The sequence below is a fragment of the Alexandromys fortis genome, unplaced genomic scaffold (genome assembly GCF_014885135.2).
Source record: "Alexandromys fortis isolate MF-2015 unplaced genomic scaffold, M_Fortis_MF-2015_v1.1 scaffold_57, whole genome shotgun sequence".
Lineage (NCBI taxonomy): Eukaryota > Metazoa > Chordata > Mammalia > Rodentia > Cricetidae > Alexandromys > Alexandromys fortis.
The window spans coordinates 2,425,184-2,449,398 of record NW_026067941.1 but is presented as its reverse complement, the minus strand read 5'-3'; the positions used below and the strand labels follow the sequence as shown (position 1 = coordinate 2,449,398).

At 42.0% G+C, this 24,215-nt stretch overlaps 1 protein-coding gene across 2 annotated transcripts in view; it reads right to left on the bottom strand.

The window, feature by feature from the left end:
• The window catches only part of Exoc4 (exocyst complex component 4), a 739,210-nt gene that overhangs the window by 53,172 nt on the left and 661,823 nt on the right, over positions 1–24,215 (bottom strand). For both annotated transcript variants that reach the window (XM_050147958.1, XM_050147959.1), the window contains 2 exons: positions 12,015–12,156; positions 4,081–4,259 (listed from right to left, as the gene is read on the bottom strand). In XM_050147958.1, the coding sequence (XP_050003915.1) occupies positions 4,081–4,259; positions 12,015–12,156 (321 nt within the window). The remainder of the gene's footprint in view (positions 1–4,080; positions 4,260–12,014; positions 12,157–24,215) is intronic.

The following is a 24,215-nucleotide window of genomic DNA, read 5'->3' as shown; positions in this document are numbered from 1 at the left end:
GGTCTCTTCTACTCATGAAACAGAGGAAAATACACATTTGGCTCCGAACATAATTAGGAGCCTACATGTATAAAAGCAAATCAGTCCTAAGTTGAGCACTATAAACAAAAATGCTAACATCTGGCTGTCATTAGCTGTCTTCTAGTAACTCGTCCAAATGACAAACACGAGGGAGAAAGGAGGGGCGCCTACTGTTCTCTGGGCCTTTTAGGTAACATGGAGCTGTTCCATTGGCCATACACATATGAATCTACAAGAAAGGTGATATTGTAGACATCAAGGAAATGGATACTGTACAAAAAAGAAGCCCCATAAGTGTTACCATAGCAAAACCAGAAGAGTTTTCTAGTGTCACCCAGCATGCCATGGGCATCACTGTGAACAAGCAAGTTAATGGCTAGATTCCTGCCAAGGGAATTAATGTGCAGACTGAGCACACCAAGGATGCGAAGAGCTGAAACAGCTTTCTGAAGTGGGTGAAGGAAAACAATCAGAAGAAAAGGAAAATCAAAGGCACCCAGGTTCAGTTGAAGCACCAACCTGCTCCACCCAGAGAAGCACACCTTGTGAGATTTAACAGAAAGGAGCATGAGCTGCTGGAACCCATTCGATATGAAAGAACAAAAAAATAAATAAAGGTCCTGGATGGTAAACAAACAAACAACAACAAAAATGTCAAATTTAAAAAGAATCAATAAAATATGGCCTCCTGGCAACAATGCTAATAGATTTCAGCATTAGCAATAGGGTGAATATGTAACACAGTAACAGATAGAAACAGAGCATTTAGGAAAAATAGATTATGAGTTCACTGCTAAATTCTCAAGAGACATTTACAGATAGCTCTGGGGTCCTGTAAATGGTTTGTTCTTACATTTGAAGGACTGCCTACTATCTTGCTTTGTTTGTTNGAGAGAGAGAGAGAGAGAGAGAGAGAGAGGGTCTCACATATTATGGGCTGGTGTCAAACCCTGATCCTCCTGCCTCCACCTCTCAAATGCTGGGATTACATGCATGTGTTAGCATGCTGAGTAGGTTTATATATGCTAGGGATTGATCTAAGGCTTTTTGTGTACACTAGGCCAAATATTCTACCAACTGAGGCAAATTTCCAGTCCTTAAGGACTGCCTTATAGTCTATGAAATTTGGCAGAGGGCATCTGAAGACATCAATGAACTAAAAGGACTCCTTGTTCCTTTTTGGTTGTGAATCTAGCCTTTAGTGGCTGAGCCATCCTTCTAGCCCCAGGACTCCTTTGGATAGAATACATAGACTGAGGAATGATGGATGGTTCAATGCCACATAAAATAGTTACACGTAAGTACCTTTTAAAAGTGGATTTAATTTTAAATGTTTTCAGATGGTTCCATTTCTGCAGAGTTGGCCTCTAGCAGGGTGTTTTCCACAGAACTTAAGAACCACCCTAGGTAGTACACTATTATTGTTATCTTCCTCTCCTAGAGTCTGAGTCCCTTCGTAGCAACTAGACTCAGATCAGTGAGCAGTACACAGCTCAGGTTCAATGGTTTCCTCTAGCTTCACAATGAGTTCCTCTTTGACTGAGATGGAAGCAGAAGAGTCCAAAGATAAGGCCTTCTCTCTTGCTTTGGCTATTTGCACCCAGTATCTCTTCAAGACCACAGACTTGTTTGTGCTATTACAGTGAAGAAAGAAAGGAGCATAGCATAGGCCAGCCCTTTAAGCTAGAAAAGTCTTTTCAAGTTAAGGTTTCCTCTGTCATGGCATAATACGGTGTGATGAAAGTGTACATGATGAGGATGAGTAAGACCTGTGGAGTTATAGGGCTTGGAAGAATCACACCAGGAGCAAGGAGAAAGCTCTGTGTGGCAAGGGAACAGTGACAGGAACAGTGACAGGAACAGTGACAGGGAACAGCTGACAGGAACAGTGACAGGAACAGCGACAGGAACAGTGACAGGAACAGTGACAGGGAACAGCTGACAGGAACAGTGACAGGGAACAGTGACAGGAACAGTGACAGGGAACAGTGACAGGGAACAGTGACAGGGAACAGTGACAGGGAACAGTGACAGGAACAGTGACAGGGAACAGCTGACAGGAACAGTGACAGGGAACAGTGACAGGAACAGTGACAGGGAACAGTGACAGGAACAGCGACAGGAACAGCGACAGGAACAGCGACAGGAACAGCGACAGGAACAGCGACAGGAACAGCGACAGGAACAGTGACAGGGAACAGTGACAGGGAACAGTGACAGGAACAGTGACAGGAACAGTGACAGAGAACAGTGACAGGAACAGTGACAGGAACAGTGACAGGAACAGTGACAGGGAACAGTGACAGGAACAGTGACAAACTCTGAAGGACACAAAGTCTTGAAGCTGTCTTGATTTTTTTTTTTTTGGTTTTTCGAGATTCTATAGGTAACCTCGAGTCCAGTGTCCCAAGGCTAGCCAGTGGCTCATGTTATAACTACTTGCATTTTGAGGTACAATCTCCTTCAGAACACATTCCCATCTCCATGGATCTCCATGGTTCCACTTTAAAATTTTCATGGTACAACAGGATTCATCTATTCTGGGGCAAGGATTGTAAAACTTCTGTGGTACAATGTTCTCATAAAACCAACAATGGCCATGGACCAATATCTTGTAGTCTGCAGCTTGTCATAGTCTATAGACAACGATCTTTTTCCTTTCAAAAATCTATCTATATATACTTTATATAAATGCATGTTTTGTCTGCATGTACATTAGCACACTAGAAGAGGGCACTGAATCCCATGGGATTACAGTTCAGATGTTGTGAGCTACCATGTGAGTGATGGGAACTGAACGTAGGACCTCTGGAAGAACAGCCAGTGTTCTTAGCCATTTAGCTATCCCTTCAGCTCCGACAATGTATCTTAACGCTCCTATTCTGTGTGAAGACACCGACAGCTTCTAATACCCAGGTCCATGCTTTGAAAGACAAAACAAATGAAAACCCTGCAGACTTTGGAGGACTGTGTACCAGAGGGTCCGTGGCAAGGGTCTTTTTTTTTTTTTAAAGATTTATTTATTTATTATGTATACAACATTCCTTCCGTGTATGCTTGCATGCCAGAAGAGGGCACCAGATCTCATTATAGATGGTTGTGAGCCACCATGTGGTTGCTGGGAATTGAACTCAGGACCTCTGGAAGAGCAGTCAGTGCTTTTAACCTCTAAGCCATCTCTCCAGCCCCAAGGGTCTGGTTCTTGTGGGCATTCTTAGGAAGAGGTGGGACCTTCAGGATTGAGGTCTAGTGGGGGTACCGTGAGATCTTGGTCTCTTTATTCACCACACTGGCCTGAAGGTCAGTAGTTCTGCCTTTAGCTCCTGGCCCCTGCTTTCTGGCCTCCTTATTTACTCTAAATCACCTAAGAGCATTGGACCATAAATAGGAAAATAAGCCTCTTCTCTGTATAGCTTAATTATTTTGGATACTGTATTATAGAGGAAAGGTCCTATGGTAGACGATAGCACCAAGAATTATTTGGCTTGCACTATGTGGTTTTTAAAGTCTGAAGGCAAATATCTCCAGATAATATTGCCACCCCAGCCTCCTGATGGTGGCAACTGATAGAACGCACCAATGCAAACAGCTGCCTTAAGTTACTACAGAGCAAGGAGTCTGTTCACTTCAGGAGTAATGCGTTCTGTGAGAAAAACTTCCCTGCCAGATACAAGTGACCAAAGATAGATTCTCCAGGGTTCCTGCCTCACTGTCTACATATTTGTGAACCTTTGCTTTTTCTCTCCTACCTTTCTTGCTTTAAAGGAGTTCCTCTCAAGTTAATTTGTGGATCATTCTACACATCTGCCCAAATCTCAATGGCATACATGTCCAGGCAGGCAGAGGAAAGACGTCCGCATTATCTTAGATTAAAATCGTCGATCGGCCAGGAGCAGGTGGCACCACTACCTACTGACTCATACACGAAGCTGGGTGCAGCACTTCCAATCTAAACACACTAGCAAACAACTTTTCCTCATACATTTTGACCGTCTATAACCCAGCAATGCAGGAACACTTTCTTCCCTCCCGCTCCTAGACACAAGGGCAAGCTCTGACCTTCAAAGATATACTGGAACTTGTGCTGCTGAAGGCTGGCGCTCATGGCCTCTTCCATGGCACTGATGTCTTTGTTGAGCTTGACCACCAGAGGGTCATAATCCATACTTTCCACATTGGCAACAATGGCGTAGTTCCCCTCCTTGGCCAGAGGAATGAGATAGTGGAAACAATGAACTCTGAAAGAGAAAGGGGAGAGCAAATGAAAATGAAAATTTCCCCATGAAGACAAGGGTCTGCTTAGGAAAGAGCACCAAACTCTCTGAAGCAGCTGTGGCCTTGTGCATTTCCCCTAGACTCCCAGCAGGGTTTTATTTTTAAAACCAAAATGCTATCTTAGCTATACAGTTGAGATATTTGAAGCAAGCAGGCATCTATGAGGTTTGTTCATTTAACACATACACTCTTGATAAGCAGTAGATGACTTCTGGAATTCTTTCAATGCCAAGACTGTGTGTACAGTAGCAGAGTCAGAGGTATCTTTCAACAGATGTTGTTATGATGACAATGAGAGGTTGAATTTCCATCATCAATGCTATGCTTTTGTGGAGACCACTGATTTTTGTTTCCCAGTTTTGACACCTATTAGCTGTGTAACTTTAGGAAATATACCGGAGTCTTTATATGCCTCAGTTTCCCTTGAACTAGGCACAATAATAACTTCTGACTCAAAGGGCCATGCAAAGCATAGAACAAAGACTCTGATGTGAAGAAAGCACACAATAAACATTGTTATGTCACTAGTTTTATGTTAATCATTGCTAATTTATCATGTGACTAAGTCATTGGTGGTGTATGTCTTTAATCCCAGCACTGGGAGGCAGAGGCAGGTGGATCTATGAGTTCAAGGCCAGCCTGGTCTACAAAGTAAGTTCCAGGACAGCAAGGACTAAACAGAGAAACCTGTCTTGAAAATACAAAACCAAACCAAACCAAAACAAAACATAAAAGTCAATAAACAAATCAAAAAAAAAATTCGGCTAGAGACTATGCTAAAACCTGGAACTGTTCTTGTTACCATGCCTTCCTGTTCATGACAGACTATATTCCTGCAGATGCTGAGCTGAAAGAATCCATTTGTCCTTAAAGTGCTTCCAGCTTTATGTAAACATAAATTTTTATTCTCCTGAGTAATTACTTAGAAGTAGGCTTCATTGAGTCAGAGGCTAAAGGCACCTCCAGCTTTGGAAGCAACAAACTCCTGTATTAATGAGCTGTGCCCCCTACTAGCAACACACAACTATTCTAGTCATTTGTATCTTAATAAGCACTCTGTGCACCAGTTAAAAAGAATGTTTTTGTTGTTTGTTTTTTTGTTTGGTCATGCAGATGAATTATAGTACCTCGTAGTGATTTTAATTTCCATATTTCTAAAGAGCAACAATGTTGGATTTCATGTAGTTCTTTCTACCCATCTATGGTGTTATAGCACTTCCAACAGTGGGCTGAGTCCTTCTGCATCAATTAGCAAGTAAGATATGCAGTGACACTAGGTTGTGCAAGCTGACAACAGAAAACAGCCGAGAAAAGGCCACTGGGAGTCTTCTACTGCTCTCTACTTTATTATCTTGAGACAAGGTCTCTCAGTGAACTGGAGACTGTTTTGGCTCTACTGACCAGTCAGCAAGATCCAAGAATCAACCTATCTTTACCCTCTGCCCCCAATGCTAGGTTTATAGGTATTCATAGCTACATCTGACTTTTTACCTTACATGGGTTCTGGGGATTAAAATCAAGTTCTCATGTTTATACAAGTGCTCATATCAGCGAGCAATCTTCCCAGGCTCAAGAAATATCCCTAGGATTTTTAAGGAAATCTAAATATAATATGACTGCAGCTCATCTCTTACTGATATGTGCTTATTCTCACAGCTGCTAACTAATAAGCAACGCCACCATTAAAAATCCCAATCTGACATTCCTGAGTTAATTGGCAAAGAGAACACTTTTGATGAAGATTCAACTAATGGCTCTGGTCACAGGCCCTCTCCAATGTGATCTTTCTGATGTAATCAAAGATGACCCACTTGGGAGCAGGACTCTGGACTAGAGAAATTAATCACTACCTTGTAGAAATTAAAATGAAGTAGCATTAGCTGAAATACAACCGCCTACACTACAGAAACTTTAAGTTATGGTAGCACAGTCACACACAGTAGGAAGATCATGCTAAAAGGCATGAAGTTGGACATGGGCAATGGCTCTGACCAATAGTGAGAAGTTCCTTTTTGTTCCATATAGATCACAGGAGAGAGAGATGTGGCAAGGGCTTAGAGACATGGGCGGTAAAATGTCATCCTAGGCTTCAGAGGCCATTAAAGGAATGTGGATTTTATGCAAGGAGGTTTAGGGAACCTTAAGAGAACTTTACAGATTAATTAAAAATTAAAAAAAATTTAAGTATGTGTATGATTGTCCTTGTGTGGGTATAGGCACATGAATGCAGGTGTCCAAAGCTGATGTGTTACCTGATATGGGTGCTGGGAACTGAACCCGGGTCCTTTGTACCCACTAATAATCAATAAGCCCTTTCTCCAGCCCCAAGAGAACTTTAAGTAGTAAAATGATAAAATCAAATACTAGCTTTGGCACAAAGGAAGGGTAGACTGATGGTGGACACAGAGAGCAATCAAAGAAGAGACGGGCTTCTGAAGACTCTGATACACTGGATGGAGGTCAGTGCTTGTGAGGGTCCACGGCTGCAGCCGGAGAGGAGGGACAACCATTGTCATGACACTACTTTATTTTCCCCAAATGGTCAGAAAGAACTGTCAGTGGTGAGGATCAGATTCACTAGGGTTTTATTTTCCTCTGGGTTCTGGTGTGGCACTGCTGACCTTCGTCTGACTTTGGCATTACAGTTTCTGCAAACACTGCTGATTGCACAGCAGGATGGGGGGTTTTCACACAGTGCACACTCAGGATCCTAACGGTGACAGGCAGTTGCTGTTGAACCCACTTAGAGCCCTCCTGATGCTAAGGGAAATCAGCTGATAAAGGTGACATTTTTGGCATTGTGGACTCAAATGGCAACTTAATTTTCTTTTTCTAAAGTTCAAAGATGAAAAAAAAAACCCTCAACAACTTTTAATGGTCTTACCACGTCTTTCATTTCTTGGTGGGGGAGCGGGGTGGGTGTCATCTGCCTTCTGCCTCATACTATGGAAAGACAGTGCATGGTGGTTAAATGTGACCTACAAGAACATGGGTAAGTGTCAAATGCTGTTTGGATGGGTTCTTCAACACAGAACCTGCCGGATTTGAGAACCTTTTTAACAGTGTTAAAGAAAAATATGGGCTATGGTTATAAAGATATTCTGAAAGTAAGACAGAGTCTGGCATGTGAAGTTCTTCTGGAGCTTTGCTGGGCCAACCCATTCACATATTTTACATGGCTTTCATTTTTCTTTGGTTCCTATTGCAGAGTTTCCGCGGTTATAAAATGCCAAAGAGAGTATCACTTTTCATCATGCCAGCTCCTGGACAGGGCCTCAGTTGTGATTCTCTTTCACGATAGGCTAGGGATAAAATAAGTATTAGTGAATTATCAGAATGAGGATGAGGTTGGCCACAGTCTCTCTGTAGTGGTTTGGTGAGCAATGTCCCTCACAGGCTTGTGGATTTGAATATTTGATCACCAGTTGGTGGCGCTATTTGGGGAGTTTATGGAATCTTTAGGGGATGGAGCCTGGCTGGAGAAAGTTTATTACTGGGGGTGGGCCTCGAGGGTTTATAGCCTCCATGCACCGCTTTTCTCTTTCTGTTTCCTATGTATAGATGAAATATGAACTCTGTTGTCTGCTCCTGCTGCCATGCATGACTGGAACTGTAAGCTAAAATGAACTCTTCCTTAAGTTGCTTTTGGCCATGACCTTTTATTGCACCAACAGAGAAGTGACTAATACACCCCTGTACTTGCAGACATACGTGGTTGACTTGCAAGTGGACTATCATGTGAAAATGCTATTTATAAACCAACTCATTGACTTTCAAGAACACATTTTGTTTAGGAGAACTGAGCTTATTTTTTTAAATCTGGGTTTGGTTTAAAGTCAGCTCATTCTTAAGAAGAAACCATACAGGCATCATAACTGGCTCAATTTCTGGGACCATTTATAACAACGAACAAGACACACCAGAGAATGAGTGGTTTCTTCCACAACCTTGCTCTATGGGTCCCATAGCATGTGGCAGCTTGTTCTGGTATAACACCAATAGCCTACCAACGCGATGACTGGCATGGCATCTGTTTTGTTCCTCTTCTAACCTCACCACTGTTCCCCACCTCTACTGGCAATGTGACAGGCCAGAACAGAGTGCCAGCATTCACCATCTCAGCCATAAACCGAGAAGTCTGTTTTGTGAACCACACATTAAGAATAAAGACAAAATGGAGACACATTCATAGAAAACAAACTGAATGTGGGAACCAGGTTATAGGAAGAAATAAAAAAAAAAGAACTTAGTGGTCTCAAAGTAAAGGAAAAATAATTCTGTATCTAGAGCACTAAAACTCAGGCTGAAATTACCCTTTCCTGTTTTAAAATTAATATTAAAGGAAGTATGGAAATGAATATTACAACTGTGTGATTTCTTATAAAGTTGACTAAACATGCCTGGCATTGTAAGAATAGTATTGCTAAGAAGTACAAACAAACAAACAAACAAAAAAGACAGGACAGGGGTTAAGGATTTCAAAGATCTTACTGAAACGTGCTGAAAACATCCCGCCTGGAATTAACCGCACACAAGTCGGTGATTCCGAATGTAGAACATGTCCTGAGACTGCACAATCAATAGCATAAATTCTAGGAGTTGTGAAAGTAATTAATTTGCTGTTCTCTTGTTTTGCTTTGCAACCCTGGGTAACAGCAGCCTCAGAATATTACTGCGTGTTTTTTCTTCTTTCCTTCTGTGTCTACTGCATTTATCTATTCATAGAAAATGTCTGCTTTATTTCATTATCAGCTTGAAAATAAATAGAAAACAAATCTAAAAATTATCGTAAAACAAATCAGAAAACACACAGTGAGATGCTTTATTTCTGGACAAGTTAATGCAAGAAATAAACTCAGGAATAATGCTGAGCACGACAGCTTCCAAACCTGCAGGCTCCTTCTTTTGTTCTACTCCCAGGGTGCTAACAAGCAGCAGAGAAGTAGCTCATTGGGGGAAAGAGAAGAATGCCAAAAGCAAGGGACATAAAAAGGAAGTGCCATTAACATGCCTCGAAGCCATCCAACTTTTAACTGGAATCTAAACATATTCCAAAGTCTTAACTATGAACCAAACTCATGTTATAGTTTTAAAACATGGATGTCATAGAAAATTCAAATGAAAACATTTATTCAACTTTAATATTGTTAAAAAAAAAACACAGAAGAAAATGCACTACACGCCATGCCAGGCTTCCTGATCCTGGGCTTTCAGAAGTATATATGCAGGGGTCTAGTTGACGTTGCTACCTAGATATCAGAAAAGCTCCTCAGAGTGAACACCTGAGTACTTGCTTTCGAAACCTCTAACCCACACCCCGAACTTTCTGTTCCTTCAGTCTGTCCTGTTTCAGTTAAATGACATTGGGCACATCCAGGGTGGTGCGGCCACAGACAAAGGTACATACAGTACAGGATGCTCTCAAACTCGTGATGCTCCTGTCTTGCCCTCTTCAGTATTTGCCTACTGGTATTCATAGACCTTGCAGCCACAAATTCTAGGGCTCTCAACTGCTGGGTTTCTGTGAGTCTTTTTCTCAGTGCCACCAAATCCTGAACCCAACCTAATCTGTCAGTAAGTTCTAGGATTTCTACTCCAGCGGGTTTCAAGTCCTACATCTTTCATATTTCCACCTTGTCACTTTGACACTCCTAATTGGTCTCAACTGGTCACCCTGTTTTCTGTACAGTCTCACATCTATACAGTAGCCAGAGCAGTCTTTTAAAAATATCAACTAAGACCCCTTGGACCTGAAGACCCCAGTGTATCAGGCTTACAACTGCCATGATCAGGCCCTAGCCCGTCTTTACCTTACTTACTCTACCCACCCTTCACACCTGCCTCATTCATATGGTTCCAAATGTAATAGGTTCTTTTCCGTGCCTCCAACTTGCCTGGACTAACTGCATCTCAGGACCTTTCTGAGTGCTGCTCCCTGCCTGAATTTTCTTCCTCTAGGTTTTTGTTTGGATGGCTTTGGTCACTCTGCCACAGTCCTCTAACTAAGCAACTCCTTTCCTGGTTAACCCATATACTTCATTTTCCATTGCATGTTTGCCACATGTAGCTACTGGGCCCACAAAGTGTCCTCACCATGATGTACTCTAAAGATAAGCTATGATTATGCCAAGGCTTACCACAGAGAATAAAAAGTAGCTCACTGTTTCTGTGTTGACACAATGATACCTCCCTACAGCATTAAAAATATAATTCATGCTGGGTGGTGGTGGCGTACACCTTTAATCCCAGCACTTGGAAGACAGAGGCAGGCAGATCTCTGTGAGTTTGAGGCCAGCCTGGTCTACAAGAGCCAGTTCCATGACAGGCTCCAAAGCTGCAGAGAAATCCTGTCTTGAAAAACCAAAGAGAGAGAGAGAGAGAGAGAGAGAGAGAGAGAGAGAGAGAGAGAGAGAGAGAGAGAGAGAGAGAGAAAGATAAGCTCCTCCCATTCCCTACTCTTCTTCTGAAGACTCAAGCAGGTCTCTGCCTCTCTCTCTCTCTCCCTTTAAAAAAAATATATAATTCATTTTATCTGCTTCTTCTCTCTATATTTTCAAATGCAACTACTGTTTGAGTATCTCTTATCCAAAATATTTGGGATCAAAAGTTTTTAAATTTCAGAACACGCGCTCACACTTATTTGGCTGAGCCTCTAAAATGCTCTTAAGTCTGAAGAGCAGTTCCAGATTTGAGTTTCTGGATTAAGGACACTCAATCTCTAGAGAAACTTTATATGACCTACATGGCTTGCATTTGCAGTTATGTTATCTAAATAATAATGTCAGGATATTATTAGTTAAAATATTTATTAATTTGTTTGTGTGAGCACACCCATGAGCTAACGAGTGTGGAGGTCAGAAGATAGCTTTTGAGAGTCAGGTCTCTCCTTTCACCATATGAACTGAGGACAGCGCTCAGGTCTTCAGTGGCAAGTGGCTTACTCTCTGAACCGCCGTGCTGGCATCGCATCATATTATTTTATCATTTCAGCTACGATTGTCTGAAAGTATCTTTTTTGTCTTTTCTGTGACTGGAAGGTATGAGGACCCGGGATATTTTGCTTGTTGCTATATTGCAATGTTTAGAGACCTGTTCAACTGCTCCACAATGACAGGACAGCCGAAGATGCTCTGCCTCTTCCTCTCGTCTCTCACTTTATTACACACATCTACATAGCCAGTGTCTTCCTGCTGCAGGTGAAGGAACATGGCATCCCTAAAACCCTTCTCTTGGACCATTCTTTTTCTCATTCTCCTCAGCTGGGTTTTAAGTTTGTTGACGGGAGGCTTCCTTTCTCATGTGCAAAAATAGCAATGATAAAGTCCACACATTTTGACTTTAGTATGTGACAGATATGGCACAAATGACTCAAGATTTCTCCATAACATCTATGGTAGAAACTGCTATTTTTAATTTAAGAGGAAACTGAAGCTTTGCAAAAATAGCCAGCTAGCTGACCTTCAGATCTCCTACATGGTTGGTGTGCACACACAAATCCACATAGGCCACACAACCCTTGAGTCTCCACACTCACGGTCCAGCATATGCTCACATCCTGCAAGGACACTGGATACTGCTAAACATCATGCTCACCATAGGACACAGAATCAACAGCAAAAACTGAAGACTGTGGTGGTCCGCCATGCATCCAGAGACAGCACCTGACATGTCACGGGGGGTTCTGACACCACAATGTCCTGTGCTTATTTGGGTCATACCTCACTTCCAGATGCAAGACAAGCAGGCAACGGTCAGCCATATCCTGGAAGGACTTGGCAAGTTCACTCAGTGTCTGCATGATCTGCTCAGATACTGGTGGAAGGTCCATGTTCACATGGCTCTCTTGAGCAGGAGACAGCACTAGAAGAGGAGAGGAAAAAGGGATCATTTTATTAAACACCAGAATGTATATTATTTATTCATCTTGCTGTTTTTATTACTTTGGAAGCATTACAAGTCTAAGATACATTAGACTCTGGTTTTACTTTAAAATTTATTTTACTTATTATTCCTGCTGTGTGTGAGTATGGATGCACGTGTCTGTGTTGTCACAGTGTGTGTTGTGGTCAGAGGTAAACTCCGGAGAGTTCATTTTCTTCTTTCATCATGGGTTTTAGGGATCAAACTGAGGTTGTCAGGTCTGCTCTAGAGTTGTGCAGCCTGTGGCTGTGTCTCCTGTACACTGTTCAAGTTGCTGTTCAGCTTCTAGCTGCACACTCACGGCAGTGCCTGTGAAGAGAGTATTGGTATCTCTGAGCCAGCTGATTCTGCATCAAAATCCTGGGTTTGTCTTCATGAACTTCAACCCAAGAGAGGCCTTATCATACAACAAAAGTATATGCTCTACTATGTTCATAGAAGCATTGTTTGTAATAGCCAGAACCTGGAAACAACCTAGATGCCCTTCAATTGAAGAATGGATGAAGAAAGTATGGAATATATACATATTAGAGTACTACTCAGCAGTAAAAAACAAGGACTTCTTGAAGTTTGCAGGCAAATGGATGGAAATAGAAAACACTATCCTGAGTGAGGTAAGCCAGACCCAAAAAGAGGAACATGGGATGTACTCACTCATATTTGGTTTCTAGCCATAAATAAAGGACATTGAGCCTATAATTCGGGTTCTTAGAGAAGCTAAATAAGAAGGAGAACCCAAAGAAAAACATATAGGCATCCTCCTGAATATTAACCTTCATCAGGCGATGAAAGGAGACAGAGACAGAGACCCACATTGGAGCACCGGACTGAAATCTCAAGGTCCAAATCAGGAGAAGGAGAGAGAGCACGAGCAAGGAACTCAGGACCGCGAGGGGGGCACCCACACACTGAGACAATGGGGATGTTCTATCGGGAACTCACCAAGGCCAGCTGGCCTGGGTCTGAAAAAGCCTGGGTTAAAACCGGTCTCGCTGAACATAGTGGACAATGAGGACTACTGAGACCCCAAGAACAATGGCAATGGGTTTTTGATACTACTGCACCTATTGGTTTTGTGGGAGCCTAGGCAGTTTGGATGCTCCCCTTACTAGACCTGGATGGAGGTGGGTGGTCCTTGGACTTCCCACAGGGCAGGGAACCCTGATTGCTCTTTGGGCTGATGAGGGAGGGGGACTTGATTGGGGGAGGGGGAGGGAAAGGGGAGGCGGCGGTAGGGAAGAGACAGAAATCTTTAATTAATAAAGAAATAAATAAATTAAAAAAAGAATTTCTGCTTAGCTCTGCAGTCATTCGCAAACTAAGTATGGAAGACACTTCTTTCGGCTTCTATGAAATCTTTCCTTTTCCAGGCTAAATTTCCCCTATTCTAAAGAATGAATTACTCTTCAAATGACTGGACTAACTTGTTTCATAATTCTCAAAGTCTACTGACCAAGTATTCTCTCTGTTCTAGATCACTCCTGAAATGAAGGTTGCAGAATCAATATTAGAGACTAATATGTCTACAAGGAGTGGAGGCTGTGACTCTTGTGCCATCTGGGCGATGAGATAGAGGGAGGTGGTGATGGGCTGTATGTTTCTTTAACTCACATGTAACTTAGGAGCAATGACAGGCCCTAGAAGGGCTTTTTAGGATACTGGTATAGCTAATTTTGCTAACTTTCCAAAGGACGTCATATCTTAACTACAGAGATACTTGGGCATCTGTATTCATTGCTGCTATATTTGCAAAATCCAGGAAATAGAATCAAACTGATGTCTATCAGTGGATTGATAAAGATAATGAAAATTTGCTTAATTACACAATGCAACATTCAGCCATAAAGAAAATGAAATTTTAAAATTCACAGGTAAATGGATGGAGTTGGAAATAATCCCTTTAAGTGAGGAAACCTAGATCAAGAAAGACAACTGCCACGTTTCCGCTCAGATGCAGGTGTTAGCTTTGAATCTTAGGTATGCATACTTAATCTGGAGAACCCATAGAAGCTGGGGAACTAACAAAAAGTCAAGGGGATTTCAGGGAGGGGGGAGAGAATGTGAGTGATATGAAGGTGGGAGGAGGAATAACAGAGCAGGAGGACTAAGGTAGGAGATGAGGGTGGAAAAGGAAGTATGGGGAAGAATAACTCTAAGGTCTGTTGAAAATACCATACAGGAAACCTATTAATATAGAAGCTTACACCCCCCCCCCCCACAAAAAGTTTGAATGGAATTAGACTATAGAGGTCAGACACTACAGGCTATAAAATAAAAAGCCAGTGCCAGGTATTGGTTACCTCTTTTTGATTTGTTGGTCAATAACATCTCATACATGTTCCCCAACATTACAGGCTACTGCTATTGCTATTGTTACTTGATAAGACCATACAGCTGAAGACACTGTATACCTGAGTTATAGGACATGGAAAAATCAAGCTGATAATGACCTGGTAGTTTCATCCCTACTGGCTAGAGTTCATAGTGCTAGAAGGTTCTATGCATGCTATGAAATGAGAAAAGTCATCGATGGTCTCACCCAGTGAACCTTATAGCTGGGCTGGCAAGATATAGGGAACAATGTAATAGTGGCAGGATTATCATGGGCATAACCAACTACTTTCTGCTTGGACTTAGCTCATCCCACAAGATGGACCTCATTCCTAGTACCATTAACTGGACCAAAAATCTTTGACTGATTAAGTCAAAGGTATAAGAAGATAACCTACTACTATTATTGTGTTAAATCAACATAGTACTATGCATCCCTAAGTTTTTATCTTTATATCCATAGACCGATTTCCCTTATTTTACAAGCTTCCTTTAGCAGTAGTGGCAATTAATACAAAGACCCGCAACAGGCCAACATGGCAGAGTCTACGGAGTGTTCAGGTCTAAATCTCAGTATTGCTTCTCTGTCTGAAAATCCTTCCCTCTGCGAGAACTTGGGTCTTCTGGAAAAAGGATCCCTGGACTTGAGGCCTGCCTCAGAATCTGCTGAGACACTACTAACTCCAGAAACAGAGAGCCAATGATTGCCCAAGCAGTGTCTAAATGGGATATCTAAATCATATCCTTTTCTATAAAGGTTTGAGGCTCATGGAGGAAGAAGGCACGGAAGGACTGTAGGACTCAGAGAGCGCAGACGTCTGCAGAGGAACAGTGTTTGCTGCACAGCTGCACACAAAACTCTAGGACTAGGACTGTGTATTCACAAGGCTCGTACAGGCTCAAGTCAGACAATTCTAGAACGGATGGGGCAGGTGCTCATGAAATTCCACCTCTCTCTGAAGAGCTGTTGGCATCTGATGGGTGCTGGGGAGGGAAAGCCAGCTTTCTGTGGGTAGTATGAGGGTTTTGAGCAGCTACTCATCCCTTGTACATGGTCCTACACCTAGCATGTCAGGCAGTACTAAGTTGACAAAAGGTAGTAAAAAACTTAAAAAGAAAGGAGAGTGTACATGAAGTTGGGAGGGAAAAGTTGAGGACAAGGGAAAAGTAGGACAGTAGATTTGATCCAAAATTACATGTATATATTAATATTAAATAGATTCCTTAGGAAAATACTGAGCTGCGGTAGTGGAAGTGTTGTTTACTTGAGCTTCTCAACAGTTTCTTGGAGATCATCAACAGAACTTGGGCCACATTAGCCAAGACTTTTTAGCTCTCTGGACTCTCAACCGCTGTACATTGTCTTCTCCCTACCATACAGCAAAAGCCAATCTCTTCAAATATTTCTGCCTTAGTCTTTTGTGTAAAATAGGGACAACTTTGTCACATACTGATAAATGGATTGACATAGGAAAAATACAATATTAGTACATGAAGTTTTCTCAGTATTCATATAAGTCAGAAAAATAAACAGTTGTTATTCTTCCTTAATCTTTTATTTGTTCAAGTGAAATCTTAATAATTACAGCCAGAAACAATCCCATCCACCATGTCAAAGTTCAGTTTCTAGTCATCTGTACAGTTTTGCTTCTTTGGCAGAGAAGCCTTTTCCCTGTTGGAGGATGTGGATCTTTGCAGAAGAGATCTGTGGGCTTGGAGCACGCCATAGGACCCAGAGACATCAATAACTCATTTTATAGGATAGTAGTCACCACCTGCCCAATTCAAGTCTATTATGATTATGTCTTTTCCCGTACTATCAAGCCCAGGTGAGGGCCAGACATGTGATCCAGGCATGTAACTTTTAAGGCTAAAGTTTCCTTTGGATCCGCACCCTCAGAAATTAAAACAGCATCACATGAGCATAAACAAGTGAATGTTATTCACAGGAACTGGCCTGTCAGGAGGAGAATATAGTCACGGAGATTTAAAATTCTAATAATCCCTGAACTGTCCTAGCTGTTCACAAACTCCATCTGCCAGGGAGTGGCTGTAAAACGCTGCATGTCCCCTCAAATGTTACTGCTCTTCATGGTGTTTTGTGGCGATGCGGCATCACTGCCGTCACAACGTTTCATGTGGCAGGCTAGATGAAAGCAACTTCAAGTGACATTATTAGAATATTTCAAAGCACTTTAGGGCTTTTAAGGCTCTGAATGCATTTTGTATGTGATACAAACTCTGGTCTACAGAGTTATCTATACACATCAATGAGAAGAGGCAGAGATCACTCTGACATTGTACTCATGGTCTCAAGCTCCCAAACACTATAACTGACCAAATACTATCAAAAATATTTTGGGTAAAATCCATTAAAAAGCTAGAAATTTCCCTTTTTTTATCAAACAACTAACTTCACCATGTGAAAACTGACCACCCCCCAAAGTATCAGAAACAAAAATAAATACAACAAAACTAAAACCCAAAACAGAATGCACAAACGGCAGGTTCAGCTGCCAAGTAGAGCTCGCAATGGGCATGGCAGGAGCAGTGTGGAGTAACGGAAACTGTGCACTGTGTCTGCCTGTACGGTACAGCAAAGCTGTGGCGTGGTATTAAAGTAACATGGTAACTTATGTCTACAGCTTCCCTGAAATGCTGGCTTGTCAATTCCTGAGAGCTCCCTCAAGTTTACGAAGCTTTCTTAAATAAGAAGAAATACACCGAGCAAAGAAATGCTGAGCATGGCAAAGGCAGCAGAGAATAATTAACTGGTCTTAAATGTCAAGTGACAGTGTTGATAGATTTTGTTTACAGTTAAGAAATGAGATTACTGGACAACCCCCCCATACCACAAAACACTACACCACACCCCCACATCTACACACATCATCCTTAGCCACCCTCTCACCACACCACACACACCTCTGCACACACCCTTCTAGAGACTAAGTGATTGTCTATCCGTCTCAGAGGCTGCTCTTCATTCTGCCACAGCCCCATGGGTACTGAACTTTTAAAATGTTAGCAATTGATCACCTCTTTAAGACATGCACCCTGAGCAGATGTTTCTAGCCTGGGGGAAGGTTGATATCTGATCATCCATAACGTGACCACTATATACAAGCATGTCTCTTTTAAGATTTCTAGCTCACCCTCATGCTGACGTTACTGGGGCTTCCTCTATTAAGTCCACTGGTCTAATGGGAGGAAGATGAACTTTGTGCTTTTTGCTGAGACAATGGACAGGGCAATTTCATGTCCCACCTTCACTCTAGCATATGAAATGTACGCTATTTGAAGCCCTGGAATTACAGAAAGAAGTGGCCCTGTGTCACAGTCTGGGAAACCCTCCAGCAGAATTCTGTGCTGCCCCCTCAGAGACTCCTGCTTTTCTGATAAAAAGAGAGGGCTATGCGGGTGCCGCTCCTTTCTCCCCTGCTCTGCCTCTTCCTGATTTGGGAACTACTGGCCAGCAGTGGCACTGACTCTAAACTTCTTGCCCTATCAGGAAAATACACACCCTCTCAAAGCCCTGGAATGAAAGAATGGCAGCTGGCTGGTGAGTCCGGTCTGTGTCCAGCTTCTGAAATGGTAGGTCCTAACACCACAACCAGTTCACAAGCGTTCCTCTCAGTTCTCTCCTATGCCTGCTTGTTTGCAATACACCAGCCACGCAGCTACAACTCAGAAATCCCTCCACTTTCCCCTTTGAAGGCCCTCAGCATGGATGGCAGAGCTGAGGCCTCAAGACACCCTTCCACCAGAAAGTGCGATTCCCTCAGTCTTCTTTTGTTCTACTGCCGTAAGGCTCCCTTTGGCCCTGGGCCAGTCTTACAACCCACTGTCATGAAAACAAAAGAAAAATCAGAGCAGAACATTGCCAATAGGAAGTTCTTGATTCTAATCTCAAAAAAGCTTTCCAAAGTTGATGGTAAGGCTCTGTTGAGACTGGTGCACAGTTAGAGGCTTCATGCCCACAGCCCAGTGTTTATGGTGCTGGAAGGAGCTCTGCGTGCTACTGGAGGAGGAAGGTAGTCAGTATTACAACCCAGCAACTACAACAGTCAGCCGGCTGCAAGATACACTGGTACAACTGCAATACAAACATCACAGTAGTAATCAACCACTATGTGACTGGATCTAAGGTTCACTTCATGAGATGGAACTCATATCAGGATATCCAACAGTGCTAAAGTGCCTAAGAACCTAAGACTAGGTAGGTCATGGGTGTACAAGAAAACCTAATGCTATTACTCTGCAAAATAAAACAAAAATAACATCACTTCTAATGACATATTACTACACCCACAGACCAGTGCCTCACTCAGCCCTCAATAGCAAAGCTTCTCCTTGCTGTAGATGGGCACCACCACTGGTCAATGTTCAGAAGAGTGAGTGACTCTGGAGCACTCAGAGAACAGAAAGTTGTGTGGTAGGGAGGTGGGGACAATCTGGGAGGAGTTGGAGAAGGAGGAAAACATGATCAAAATGTATTGTCTAAAATTTTTTAAATTAAAAAGTGCCGCCCATTACTTCTCAGCCATTGTATCAGCCAGCTACCCCTTCCCAGTGACTTCCCCACTCACGGCCCTTCCAGTCCTTATTACTTCTCTCAGGAGATCTCAGATTCTTGCTGGTTGGCTGAGAGAACTTCCAACAGCTGCTTGATCTACAGGCCTGCCTGCTATTAACTCCTCAGTGGGCCACAATCTGATTTCTCCTTTCACTACTTTAGTAAAAGTTATTCTGATATCACTCTATGAAATTCAAATTTCCAAATTCGTGGGATGCTTTTCGATGCTAATGCCACCTGAGCTTTCTGCTACATAGAGCACCAGCGGCCATTTACTTCTTGAAATTACATCTGCTCCGGCTGGTATCACACCATGTTCTCGTGAACACTCTTCGGTCTCTCCGGCATTCCCGAGGCTGCGTCCTTTTCGTTTAGCCTACTATAACTGCCAGGCTTTCCTGGGCCTGAGAGTGGAGCTCATCCATTTTTGACACTCCTATTATTTATGAATTCATAAATTCAGGGCTCTAAAAACTACATTTAACCCTTTATAAAAACCTCTCTACTTGTGTATACTCCACAGGCATCTCAAAACTAAACAGGTTTGGTTCCTTGGAAAATTTATTTAAATTGCCTTCCTACCAGTGAAATATAAACTGTATTATCTTTGACTTTTTTTTCCACTAAAGGCCAGTTTTTACTTATTCTAGTTAGCAAATATTTTCCCAATATTTGTTTTCTCTTTTCTACATCCATTGCCTCTTCCTTGGTTCAGACTTCTCTTTTTCATGGATCTTCTGAGGTCTGTCTCATGTCTGACCTTTTAAATGTAACAAAACATGAAGCAGGTGGGAGCTAATTACCCAAAATGTAAGTATAGTGATGCTAATTTCACTGCATTTTCTAGTGCTTGTGTGATCAAGCCCTGGCTCCTTACACAGCTTTTCATGGCTGCTGTCTTTTCAGTGCTGGGGATCAAGCCTAGAGCTTTTCACACCAGGCACGTGCTGCAGCACTATGCTGTACCCCAGCTCTCTATAATTTATCTGGCAAAATATTCCAGTTTTTCTTAAATGAGCACCATTTTCTTTTCTTCAACTCATCCCTTCCCCCAAACCTTATCTTTTGCCTGCCATACTTTAAAGCAAATCTCTTAATTCTATCATGAGGTTCTATTAATCAATAGCTGTGATGGTTTTTATATCTTTTCAAAATTTCCCATTCATCCGAGGGTGGGGCCAGTGACTTGTCTGCATTTTCTCCATCTAACTCTAGTCGAGCAGTGATCATGTCCCATTCACTGATCATTTATTTATGCTTGTCTCTTAACCACACCACTAATTACTCAAGAATTTCCATAATCAAAGTAAGGAGAATAGCTGAAGGCATTATATAATTCACCAGTGCCCTTTTAGTTAAACTGACGGAGTGATTTTAATTGACCAGCATAAAACAATAAAGAATGCACACAATAACTGGTTGCAAGGACCAGAAAAAGGAAGAACAACTGACCATTTACTACTCTGTCTTTCTCTTTAGTTTTCTGGGTACACTATAGGGAAAGAGTGGGGATGAGGAAGTCACTTGTTATAGATGATTTTTTGGGGGGCTGTTTAGGAATCTTACAGAAATAAAGTTTTATTCAATTCTAGCTAATTCCTACAGCTCATGAACTTTCCCTATAGGCAGGACTGCTTCTTGAAGCCTCCTTAATTTTAGAACTAGTTAGTCCACCTTGCTACAACAGAGATTTGGGCCCCTTTTTTTCTGTCGACATAAAATCCTTGGCTTGTCAAATACCCAGTATCTTTCAAGGAAAGCCAACCCAGTAACTGTCATGGAGAAGCAATCAGTCGAGGGCATTAGGATGTCTCAAGTGGCTCCGCAGCCCAATATTAACCAGACTGAAATCTGTTTAGGTCTTAAAATTAGTCAGAATTGGACTCATTCACACCCGGAGGAGCATCTGCTTTCCAGGATGCAGCTGCCACACGTTCAGTGGTGACTTACTGTGGCTTCTTTAATTGATTCCTCGTACATCTGTAATAGTATCTAAATTTGTTACAATATTAGCTTAGGCTGCTATCAGCTGTCAGGAAAGGGATAAACTGAAAAAAGAGAGATAGTTATCATGGCAGGAAAAGAAAGGTTAACCCTGTAAACGCGAAAAGACACTGAAGAATGATCCCAGGAGACTTCTCATTGGGAACAGCTTAGGAAATCAAATTTTGGTAATTATTTCTGAATCCTGTTCTTATGTGTACAGAGATGACAGCCAACATGTAATGATGTCTGCTCTCAACCTGAGATCAAATTACTTAATTTCCAATCTTCAGTTTTCCTATTTAGAAAATTGTGGCAATTACATCTTCCTTGCTCTGAAAGTAATACGTTATTAGGTCTTGTAAATAACTCTGAGATCCTTTGATGGTGTTATCAGGCTGAACACTTTGGAATGATGACAAGGTGTGTGAAACTAAGTCAGTGGGGACAGTGAGAGCAGCCCCTCCATCCTGCTTCTTCCCAGTCCTCAGATGCCTATGTAATATGCCACTAGTGAGCCTAGCACTGCTGGTGGACTTTCAAATGTTAGCTATTTCCAGACCCAGGTTAAACTTCAATGCAGCTAACGCTATTTGTTGTCTTTATAAACTTTGCACCACTACCCATAGTTTTTATCCATGCCCTTGGAATACTTGCAAACACATTCAAGCTTAACTTCCTCCACTCCAATGCTCTGGGCTCTGTAGACATTTTATAACTGTTGAGTGATTTAGTTATTTACAAAGCTTCTTGGCATCTGAAAAATGCAAGTGATCTTCACTGGATCAAGTATCTCTTATCCAATTAACTTCACCTTCTCTTAAGGTACATTTTACTCTATTCTAAATGGAAATTTCTTGGCAACATTTTTTTTATGAACGTGTGTACATGTATGTGCATGTGTGGAGATCAGAAGACAACCCTGGTCATCTTCAGGAATGCTGTCTACTTATGGGGATCTCTCTTTGGCTTGGGACTCACTGATTAGGCTAGACTGTTTGGCCAGTGGGCCCTAGGGCTCCTCCTGGCCCCTCCCTTGCAGAACTATATAGGTTCTGGGGATTGAATTCTGTCTTTCATGCTTGTAAGATAAGTACTCTACTGACTGAGCCCTCTCAGTTACTTCAGGAATACTCTTTTATGATAAACATTTATTTCCACAACTAGGTCATTCATTTATCTTTAATTAACTAATAATTTACCCTGTCTGTCTGTCTGTCTGTCTTTAAGATAAGGTCTTGGTCAGCGGCCCTAGGTGGCTGGAATTCACATGTAGACCAAGCTGAATTTTGCTATAATCTTCCTGGCTTATCGAGTGCTTGGATTACAGTTATGAACCACTGTTCTTGGCTCATTTAGTTCATTTATTGTTCTTCCCTTGCCTTCCAAATTATGTATTTTCTAGATTTTTTGTCTTTTTTTGGGGGGGGGAGGTGCTTTTTGAGGCAGGACCTTAGGTAGTCTTAACTTTGAATTTGGTAGAGCTGAAGATGGCCCTGAACTGATCTTCCTGCTGCTGCCTTCCAAGAACAAGGATAATAGATGTGTACCACCACACTAAGCTCAGGCAACCTAGTGATTATAGATAAAGACAAAGCTAAGGTATATGCATGGGAAGTTCTCTCATCTTACTTCCTATTTCAAAGGCTCATTTCTTGCAAATATAACTAGCAATTCAGTTTAAACTAGCAAAGTCAATTGACTCTGAAACCAAGGTGTGGACTGGCATGTTCTTTAACCAACATCATTCTGACTTAAAAGAATGGCAACATATCCCCATTGTTCAGATTAGCTCGCACACACAGAAAAGCTTGTAACTAGTTCTAGAAATACAGCTTTCCTATGAGACTGCCAGTCAATATGCAGGCCAACTCCTAGCAGTTCATTACATTCCAGACTGGGTTTGGAAGGCTTGTTTCCCAGCGGGTGGTGCTATATGGGGGGAGGGGAGGGAGTGTGGAACCTTCAGGCCATAGGACCTGGCTGGTAGAAGCTGGTCACGAAAGGTGGGTGGGCCTTTAAATTCACAGCCTTGGCCCCTGGTTCCAGTTCTGATTTTTCTTCTTGGTCTGCTGTAATGTAAGGCGTCTCTGTCAAACACTTCTCACCTGAGCCCCATGTTTACCCTGTCCTGACGGACTGAGAACCCTCTGAAGCTGTGAGTCAAAACAGACCTTTTCCCCACAGCCGTTTCTCTCAGGTGTTTGGTCATAGCAACACAATGATCACTGTAGATGGGGGCTCTCTTTGGTCATTCTCATGGAAGAACTGGGAAAACTGAAGGGATTCTTAAAAATAAAAATTGTTGTGGATATTCCTTCACATTATGTGAAGATGTATCATTGTGGGTGTTTAATAAAAAGTTAAATGGCCAATAGTTAGGCAGGAGGTAAAGGTGAGACTTCTGGACAGAGCGAGCACTGGGAAGAGGAAAGGCAGGGTCTCCAGCTAGACACGGAGAAATCAAGACATACAGGAACAGAGGTGAAAGCCATGAGCCATGTGGCAGCACATAGATTAATAGAAATGGGTTAGTTTAAGTTATATGAGCTAGTGGGACAAGCCTAAGCTATAGGCCAAGCTTTCATAATTAATAATAAGTCTCTGTGTCATGATTTGGAGGCTGGTGGTATAAAAAAGCCTGATATAAAAATTACAGTGGAGAAAAGTAGAAGTTCATTACCAGGAAAGAAAAAAGTAGTAAGGATGTGGGAGCCTGGGGGAAGGTACAAGATTCTTCTCTGCTTTCCTTTAATGCAGTCACTTAGTTGATGACGTATTTATGCTACAGACAGGTACTCCCTGACTCTGAAGGGACACTTTATGTGGGTATACGAGGCAGAGTTTTTCCTTCCTACAGTACTATTTGCTGTTTAAATGACTGAACTTTACATCTCTTACTACTATTGATCATAGGCCAGGGATATGGTAACTTCTAAGGGTTTCATGGAATTTTTTTTTTGAGAAGCCATATATTATTTTATATATAAAGTCTGTCTGGTGACGAACATATGTCTGGTCTACTCACTGTAGAGGCTTAATATTTCTGTAACATTTATTTGAGATATTATTGTAGTATAAGTTTTAATAGTTCTTAATAAGAAAAGCC